Source organism: Eurosta solidaginis, chromosome 5, assembly GCF_040869045.1.
Source record: "Eurosta solidaginis isolate ZX-2024a chromosome 5, ASM4086904v1, whole genome shotgun sequence".
NCBI classification, from domain to species: Eukaryota; Metazoa; Arthropoda; class Insecta; order Diptera; family Tephritidae; genus Eurosta; species Eurosta solidaginis.
In genome coordinates this window covers 199,384,123-199,393,896 of record NC_090323.1, presented here as the reverse complement: position 1 = coordinate 199,393,896, position 9,774 = coordinate 199,384,123, and the positions used below count along the sequence as shown (strand labels likewise).

The window sequence follows — 9,774 nt, the reverse complement described above, 5'->3', positions numbered from 1 at the left end:
CCCACCCCGACTACGGAGGGACCCGGGGTAATTTTTCGTTAATATCTTTTGAACGAGTTAATATTTTTATTTTCCTGATTATTAATACTGATGTCAAGAAGCGTCGTTTGACACCTCCCTCGATATTTTTGGAGCCGAATTCCTAACAAGGACATTGAACCGACATCGGTACGTAGGTCTTGCAACAAAGTCCGGCCAACGTTAATGGTATTTTTTTTTTCAAACTTCCTCTTGAGGCAGTCTCAAACGAATCCGAATAACCCAAGGTTTGTTTATAATTTGCTCCATAAATTGATGGAACTACCAAGTCCGAACGGCATCTGCAAAGGCAGATAAATTTTGCGGTGAAGTTTTTATGCAAGAAAGTCATTGGAAGGGATTGGCCAGTCACTACCGAGCGTCGACCTCGTGGGTGTGACGTTTGATCAGGATCTACATTTTAGTGCGCACGCAACCGCAATTGTTCCAAGAATTCAGAGCCGTAATAAAATCCTCAAATCCCTTGCTGGCAGTACCTGGGGAAAAGATAAAGAAACGCTCTTGGCCACATACAAAGCAATTAGCCAGCCGATTACGTGCTACGCGTCACCCATATGGTCGCCAAGCCTAAAAACCACCCACTGGAAGAAACTACAGGCCTGCCAAAATACTGCTCTCAGAATCGCCACGGGCTGTCTTCTTATGTCCCCGGAACACCATCTGCATAATGAGGCGAGAATACTCCCCATCAGGGAGAGAAATGAGATGCTGACCAAACAGTTTCTGTTGAATACCCAGAAACCTGGGCATCCCAACAGACATCTGATTGACGAACCAGCACCGCCTAGGGGCCTAAGGAGTCATCTCCGTAAGCATTTTGAGGAAATACGGCACCTGAGAACCCAGCCGTATGAAGCGGAAAAACACAAGCAGGTCCTTGGTGAACTCCATAGACAGGCGTCGGTTCTTTATGTCGGGAATTGCCCGGTGAATCCAGTACTTGAAGAAAAATATCCAGAACTCGCAGAAGGGGAACGCATACTCCCCAGGGAAACGCGTGTCACTCTTGCTCAACTTCGTTCTGGATACTGTAACAGGTTAAACTCTTACCTATCCAGAATCAACCCCGACATACAAAATGTATGCCCTGCTTGCAATGTGTCCCCACATGACACCAACCATCATGTCATGTGGGGACACATTGCAAGCGGGGCATACATTTTGTATGTCGGGGTTGATTCTGGATAGGTAAGAGTTTAACCTGTTACAGTATCCAGAACGAAGTTGAACCAGAGTGACACGCGTTTCCCTGGGGAGTATGCGTTCCTCTTCCGCAAGTTTTGGATACTTTACTTTGAGTACTGGGTTCACCGGGCAATTCCCGGCATAAAGGTCCCACGCCTGTTTGTGGAGTTCACCAAGGTCCTGCTTGTGTTTTTTCGCTTCATACGGCTGTGTTCTCAGATGCCGTATTTCCTCAAAATGCTTACGGAGATGACTCCTTAAGCCCCTAGGCGGTGCTGGCTCGTCAATCAGATGTCTGTTGGGATGCCCAGGTTTCTGGGTATTCAACAGGAACTGTTTGGTCAGCATCTCGTTTCTTTCCCTGATGGGGAGTATTCTCGCCTCATTATGTAGATGGTGTTCTGGGGACATAAGAAGACAGCCCGTGGCGATTCTGAGAGCAGTATTTTGGCAGGCCTGTAGTTTCTTCCAGTGGGTGGTTTTTAGGCTTGGCGACCATATGGGTGACGCGTAGCACGTAATCGGCTAGCTAATTGCTTTGTATGTGGTCAAGAGCGTTTCTTTATCTTTTCCCCAGGTACTGCCAGCAAGGGATTTGAGGATTTTGTTACGGCTCTGAATTCTCGGAACAATTGCGGCTGCGTGCTCACCAAAACGTAGATCCTGATCAAACGTCACACCCAAGATTTTGGGGTGTAGAACAGTCGGTAGCGTAGAGCCATCGACGTGGATGTTCAAAATGGTCGACATTTGGGACGTCCATGTTGTAAATAAGGTCGCGGAAGATTTAGTCGGTGATAGTGCCAGGTTTCGCGAGGCGAAAAAACTGGAGAGATCAGGGAGGTAGCCGTTTATTTTATTGCATAGCTCATCGATCTGTGGGCCTGGGCCTGTGGCCATTACTGTGCAGTCATCGGCGTAGGAAACGATTGTGACTCCTTCCGGTGGTGAAGGTAGCTTAGATATGTAGAAATTAAACAAAAGTGGGGATAGGACACCACCCTGTGGCACCCCTTGTTTAATTCTCCTTGGCTTTGATGTTTCGTTTCTAAATAGCACCGATGCCTGCCGACCACCCAGATAATTTGCGGTCCACCTTTTAAGACATGGGGGCAGGGTAGACCCTTCCAGGTCTTGCAGTAACGAGCCATGGTTGACCGTATCAAAAGCTTTTGATAGGTCTAGCGCTACGAGTACTGTTCTATGGTGGGGGTTTTGATTTAAACCGCAATTTATCTGGGTGCTAATGGCATTTAGCGCGGAGGTAGTGCTATGGAGTTTTCTGAAGCCATGCTGATGGGAGGCTAGTTGCAAATTTGCTTGGAAATAAGGGAGCAAAATGGCTTCGAGCGTCTTTGCTACTGGCGATAGGAGAGATATCGGACGATACGACTCTCCTATGTTAGCTGGTTTACCAGGCTTTAGTAGCGGGACCACCTTGGCCATTCTCCATTTCTCGAGTATGACAAAGGTGGAAAGAGACAGGTTGAAGACCTGCGCTAAATATTTGAAACCCTCTTTCCCTAGGCTTTTAAGCATCGGCATGGCTATGCCGTCTGGGCTCACTGCTTTGGATGGTTTAGCGCGACCAATGGCGTCCTCAACCTCTTTAGCGGTGATGGTGATTGGTGACGCGCTGAATTTGTGTTTATGTGCGTGTCTGTTGGCCCTCCGTCTAACTTTGTCGACCGTAGAATGCATTATATATTGTCGGCAGAAAGCGCTCGCGCATTTTTTCGCATCCGACAGCACTTTGTCGCCAAAGGCGATGGAAACTTTGTCTTTGTGCTTAGTCGGATTCGATAGGGACTTTACGGTGGACCAAAGTTTACCCACACCGGTAGAGAGGTTACAACCTCTTAGGTGCTCCTCCCATTTCGCCCGCTTGTGTTCATCCACAAGCAATCTGATGCGTTGGTTTATATCCCTTATTTGGGGGTCGCCTGGATCAAGCTGCCTTATAAGGTCACGTTCTCTCGCTAAGTCTGCGGCCTCCGCCGGGAAGTGGGGCCGGATTTCGGGAATTCTCCCGGCGGGAATGAAACGTGCCGAGGCGGATTCAATGACCTTGCGGAAGGCACGCTCCCCTTGGCGGGCATCAGTCGGGATAGGGAGGGCAGCAAAGAGGTTATCTGTAAAGGATTTATATTCTTCCCACTTTCCTTTTTTAAAGTTTATGAAAGTGCGTTTTTCGGTGACGATGAAGTCGGCGGTACGCTCGAGTGAAACAAGTATAGGCAGGTGGTCGGATGCCAATGATACCATCGGCTGCCAGTTGCAGTTTACGAGTTCTGCACTCACGATTGAGATATCTGGCGAACTGTGACAGCTTCCTACCATACGTGTGGGGGCGTCTCCGTTTATTGTGCAGAACGTCGTTTCTTCTATTTGATCCGCCAACATCTCGCCACTACTGTCCGCCCGCAAATTTGAATGCCATAGATCTTGATGGGCATTGAATTCGCCTAAAATAATGCGATTGTTTCCCGTGAGTAAGGCTCTGATATTAGGGCGGTATCCACCGGGGCAACAGGTGGCAGGGGGGATGTAGATGTTGATGATTTCTAGGTTTGCATCGCCTGACCGGACAGATAGGCCTTGACGTTCTAAGACGTTGTCCCTGCGGTCGATGCCAGGATCAAATATGTGATATTGCACAGAGTGGTGTATTATAAACGCGAGGCCGCCTCCATTTCCGCTCTCGCCATCTTTTCTGTGGACATTATACCCAGAGCAGGTCTGCAATGCAGATCGTGCTGTGAGTTTAGTCTCTTGAATCGCAGCAATGCGGATGTTGTGCCGCTTCATGAAATTGACTATCTCCGTAATCTTCCCAGTTAGTCCATTACAGTTTAACTGCAGGATTCTGAAGTGCATGAGGGGAGACGTCGCCACTCTGGGGGTAAGTGACGGGTGACTACTCCTGGGTTGAGGAAGGCCAGGACGCAATTGCTGTTGTGGCCCTGGGACTGGGCGTCCTTGGGCAAGCATTGGGGTACCCGGATGATTTGGGTTTGCGACCTGGCAACATGGCGCGATGAAGCCCGTCGAGGGGTTGCCGTCGCGGAGACCAGAACATCTAGGAAAGTGGCACCACCCAAGGCAGGAGCTGCATTGGGCGGATGTCGCAAACATATATATTCTGTGCTGGCAAACGGTGCAAACGGAGGTAGGGACTAAGAGTCTGTTTCCCTGACCTACACGATTGCTGCCGGAAAAGAGGGGGGGAGAAGACGGGGGCAGGGGCTGTTGCTCAGCATTGCTTCCGACTCTACTACGAAGATTGTAGTTATGAGTGGTAGCAGCTGTTTGAGTTGTTGGCGCCGTAAGGCGCGAGCAGCAGCGGGTACTTGTTGTGGCTTGCTGAGCAGCGGGGCTGCTGGAAGGTAATGGGGGGGGGGGGGGGGGGGGCGCTTAGACGTAGACTTCGGGGCGCCCTTGGGCGTGAACAGCAAGGAGCCACAAAAGATTTATAAAAGTTACGTGACGTCGGGTTTTGGGATCAAGCCCAGAACAACCTGTCCGATGCAACCATCCCTTACACGAGACACACTGAACAGAGTATGACCGTCCTAAAAAGATTCTTTTCCGGCAGATGCAGCAAAACCATTTCTCAGGACCGGGGTCAGGAGACGGACCCGGATTGGATTCGATACCTTCCCGGAGCAAGGGAATATGGAGCAGTCCTGCTGCAAGGAGCTGCTGGGAGGATGACAATTTGTGGGAGGGACGAAACAAATTAAATGGGGTTACACTGAAATGACAGTCCTTGGTCGGGAAAAATCCCGAGTCGCTCCGGTACATAGAACCGACTGCCTTGGGAAGCGCCCAACCATCTCTTTAATTGTAATGTGGAACCAACGCCTCTAACACCCCTTTCCTTATGGTCCACCCCTGTTGAAACGGCAAGTTTCCTTGGACTCCCGTTAGAGGATATTGATGACAATTTGTGATCGGTCGCGGCTATTGGGTGGGGCGAGCATTACTACAACAACAACAACAACAACAACCTCGTTTTGAAAAATTTTATAAAGTATTTTAATAGGCTAGAGCACTGTGCAAAGGGGCATCGAGTTTTCATACCAAGGCGAATTCAGTTTCATACTTTTATGAATGTTTTTCTGATCTAGTAAACGTTGGTTATATCCTTTTTAAAGTTATATATTTATTTACACATTTACATTTTTTTTGACCACTTAATTGCAGTGTTTTGATTATTTCATCATATATATACATACTTAAAGGTAGTTTAAAAATACTATTATGCTAAAACATTTTTTTATAATTTTTACACTATTAGAAAGAGCATTAATCTTGGGGTTTCCCGTATTTCTGCTTTTTATGAAATTTCTTCGGATTAATGCCATATGCTTTCAGTCGTTCATCGCTGATATTAACGTCGCTATTAGCAGCTTTGTTAGTATTGTTGAATTTCTTTGTATTTGGTTTTAGCTGGACTTTCTGCTTCTTATTTGCTGTAAACAGTGTAGTTTTCCTTTCCGAAATTGGGCCTTTTCCAGTATTAATTTTATTCACCTTGAAAGGATTTGCTGAGTGAGCTGATTTTTTTGCGCCTATTTGGGGATTTTTAAATGATGGTCTGTTATTGGAATTGCACTGTTGATTTTTTTTTAAAGGATTACATTTGTTGTGCTGCTTTTGTTTTAGAATATGATGTCCAGCTACATTTGTATTCAATTTTTTCTCTGTTTCGCTGTTTGGTGATGTTTTCAAAACGTCTTCTGTTACCTTTACTTTAGATTTCCGCTTTTTTCGTTTTTTCTTGCTCTTGGTTTCTGTTCCCACATTTTCAGATGTCGATTCGGCAACTGCTTGCGGTTCTGTGGCTTTGCTTAATTTTAATTTCTTTTCGGGAACATCAGCCGTAGCAGAATCATCGTTTAATGTAAGAGGTTTTGCTTTACGTTTCTTTCTCTTATTTGCTTTTTTGCTCATATCAGCATTTTCTGTTTGATCAGTACCTGCGACCACCGAAGTTGTTTCCAAATTTTGTTCTGTGCTACTTGCCTTTTCTTTCTGATTTTCTTCTTCATCGGATCTAAAATAGTTATTGTAGTTAAACTAAATGTTTATATAAAAAAAATTTATATTACCCCTCTCCGTATAGACTTTTAAATATTTTGCGTTTTAATGCCTCATTTTTGGCCTTCATTTTATATAGTCTTTGATCCTTTTTTTCAACATAATCCGGCCGTATTTGGATAGTCTTTTTCAAACTGGCCCATTGATTTAGCTCTTTGTTCTTCGCTAATAGAATCTGAAAGAAAGTGCAATTTCGTTATTTAATATTTGTTATTTTAACCTCAAAAACGGATCATTAAGTGGTTTTTCCACTGATGTTTCGCTAATGCTGGTATTGATGTCCTTAACAATTATATTAGTACTGCGACTTCCCCAATAAATTCGCCCGTTTGAGATATTACCAATACTCCACATTAGGATTTTACCTCTTCTATGGTGAGTCCGAAATCGTTTGGCGTTGTTTCCACATATTTAAAGCGACATGGTATGTCACCAATCATATCTTCACAGTCCAATTTGTAGTATTCATCAACATATTCTTCATAAGTTTTTTCATCTTCTGGGTTAAATGCGGGTTTTTCCGTTTTGATCATTTCCATAAATTTACTCTTACGTCCTTTGCGGCCTTTTCTCTTTTTGGTATTCTCAATAAGTTCTTTCTGAAGTTGCTCCTTTGCTGTTTCAGGGTCATAATCACAATCCATATTAAAGTCATCATCTTCACAATGTTGATCATCGTAATATCCTACTTCATCATCCTTATTTGGATCATAGTTATCCCAATCTTCCATTTTCAATTCTTCAATATCTGAAGGACATTCAGGCTTCTCCTCACCTTCATCCACTTCATAATATTCTTCATTGAATAATTCTCGCATACGCTTATCGTGCGCTTCTGGATCAAAATCCTCTTCGAGCTCTTCGTCTTTAAAACCTAACTCGTCATTGCCAGTAACCATTTTAAGTTTACGTATTTTTTCTTCGATTTCTTTTCGCTTCATCTCCTTGATGATATCCAATTCCTTCATTTTTTGTTCCTTTTCAATCTTCTTACGCTCTTTTATCTCTTGTCGTTTTTGCTTTCTTCGATCATCTGTTTGGCGCAGCGATTGTTCGATAGTTCTGGGGTAGCGCTTAATAAAATCAGCATCGGGTTCTTCGAAACGAAAATTATATTTTTGTTCGAATTCTGCTTGCTTTTCGAGCTCTTCTTCGTCTTCTGATAATGGCTGATTATCGCCGACGATTTCATCGTATGTTGGTATTTCAGAGGTTTTAGTGTCCGCATAGCTGAAAAGCAAATTTTTTTTTATTACATATGAGACCGGTAGCATTTACTAAGTTACCCTTTATTAAGAATGAAGTCACGCAAAAATCGTTCACTTTGCGGTAATTTCGTACTACTCCAGTAAGTTTTCAGTGGCTCCAGTTGCTCTTTAATTGGATCCTCTATGTCGTCCTTTTTACCTGCCAACCATTTTAAATAATCTGCTTCCTCCTTATCTTGCTCTTCTTTGGATTTTTTACGTTTTTTAAAAATGCCTCCAAAAGTATCTTTTGCCTTATCATCTTCGTCAGAGTTAGTCGAATTCATTGCTTTCTTTAATTCTTCTTTAAGCCTGCGCTCTTCTTCCACAACCGTTGGAGATGCTGGCCGACTTGCAACATCATCAGAATCGGCTTCGGAATCTGTAAAGTATAAATTTATTTATATTTGCACAGGAAGTATCTCTTGAATAAATGTTTTTCACATACCATCTTCAAACTTTCCACCCTTTTCTAATATAATTTGTCTCTCATAATCCTTTATTGTTACAGGTTTACTACTTTTTTCCTTTTTTGAATTTCCTTTGCTTTCATCCCCGCTATGGTCATCATTTAGCGCCTCAAAAAATATTGTTTCTTTATCATATATAACAGGATTTTTGCTTTTCAGCGATGCCAATGTTTTTAGGAATTCTTGATCAAATTTTGTATCGAGTTGATCATCCTCCTCAGATGAGGTGTCACTTTCACTAGATGAATGAGAATCAGCGACGCCATAACCACGATCTTTGACTGCAAATATATAAATATATATACATAAACAAGAATGAATTGTGATAAATCCTGCCATTATGCCTACACTTTTTGAGTAGTTCTTTTTGGCGAAAATTGTTATAGGACTTTGCATATTCTTTGTTGGTGCCCAATTGTATATCCTCCGCTTCGCTTTCATCAGACGCATCAAATAGATTTCTACTCATATTTGTTAAAAATCACAAAATAGTTGTGAACGCAATTAAAGCATTTGTTTATAAACCACACGATAGATTAGATTGATACGAATCTTTTGTTTACGCACTCATATTTTCGCTCTCACGAAGGATTTATCTTCTAGTTGTTGCTGGCAACAATCACACATAAATCCCTCGCGCCAGCTGAAGCGGGTGCCAGAATAAAAAATGTGCCAGCCAAAACGAAAAACGGGCCAACAATTTCGGTAAACTTTAGTTTGACCTACAACTGTAGAATAGCGTTCAAAAATTATGAGAAAAAAGATAAAAACACTTTTTTAGTGTAAATATTATTAGTTCGAAGGCGGAGGGTAAATATTATTTCGCATTTAAAAGTTATCACCAAAAACAGGTTTTGTAAATATGAACTACCAATGCAACCAGTCCATTTTGATCACAGAACCTGGAACGTCAACATGTAGGATAAACCATATCTATTAAATGATGTTAACTATTATATCATGGGTCCGATTTACTGAAATTTCAAAAGAATATATGGTTTTCACTGCGAGTTAAATGCGATACAATATTTGACTAATTAATTTAATCGAAATGCAAATTTTACTTAAATTTGTTTATATTTAACTCTAGCTAGTCGTATTATTGTAAAATAAGTTTAAAGAAATAAATATTTTACGACTATCATTTTATTAAATGATTGAAACTATAATCGCCGAAATCTATGTCAAAAATCCCCATTTTCAGATCTATTCATTTTTCTTTGGAGTGGAATCATTGATAAATGTTATAAAAAATGTGCATTTTGACAGCCTCTCTCGAAACAAAGATTTGCAAATCTATTCATCTATTCCACACGTGCTACTTGTAGCTGTCAAACGAAAGATTGCACTGCATTACCTATGTTATATAAGATACATTTGAATGCTGCACACAGAAGTTCTGGCATGCTTAACCAACGAAACGATATCATTTCGTTACGATAATCAACGTTAATAAACGAAACGAACTCATTTCGTTTCGTTTATTAACGTTAAGATCGTCAAATTAACGAAATGATTTCGTTTCGTTTTCTGCCATATCAAAACGAAATCAAATCGTTTATGTTGATTATTAATTTCAAACTATGCTGGCAAAGCTGATTGATGGCGGAGTCATTAAAGGTGAAAGCATTAGCCAAGCTGATTGCAACTTTTCTCTTGAATTTTGACAGTACGAACATTTCTCAGAGTATTTTTGACATTACCACCAACGAATTACACAAACAAATTAC

General features: G+C 42.2%; 1 protein-coding gene across 2 annotated transcripts; it reads right to left on the bottom strand.

Moving 5' to 3' along the window:
- Nucleotides 1–5,364: 5,364 nt before the first annotated feature.
- Nucleotides 5,365–8,585, bottom strand: LOC137254488 (protein KRI1 homolog). Of its 2 annotated transcripts, XM_067792186.1 has the most exons (7): nt 8,393–8,585; nt 8,023–8,325; nt 7,614–7,956; nt 6,693–7,557; nt 6,339–6,502; nt 5,868–6,283; nt 5,365–5,798 (listed from the first exon to the last, which is right to left on the bottom strand). In XM_067792186.1, the coding sequence occupies exons 1-7, from the start codon at nt 8,511–8,513 to the stop codon at nt 5,533–5,535; spliced, it is 2,478 nt and encodes an 825-aa protein (XP_067648287.1). In that variant the 5' UTR covers nt 8,514–8,585; the 3' UTR covers nt 5,365–5,532. The 2 variants fall into 2 exon arrangements, with proteins under 2 accessions (XP_067648287.1, XP_067648286.1); XM_067792185.1 differs by having other exon boundaries at nt 5,365–6,283; nt 8,393–8,584.
- Nucleotides 8,586–9,774: the final 1,189 nt, after the last annotated feature.

Bases quoted from the DNA above. Each gene is read 5' to 3' on its own strand.
- LOC137254488 (XM_067792185.1), bottom strand. From the start codon at position 8,513: ATGAGTAGAAATCTATTTGATGCGTCTGATGAAAGCGAAGCGGAGGAT. The intron at 8,326-8,392 runs GTAGGCATAATG...ATATATTTGCAG, and splicing joins AAAAGAACTACTCAAAAAGT to TCAAAGATCGTGGTTATGGC. The intron at 6,284-6,338 runs GTAATATAAATT...TAACTATTTTAG, and splicing joins AAAAGTCTATACGGAGAGGG to ATCCGATGAAGAAGAAAATC.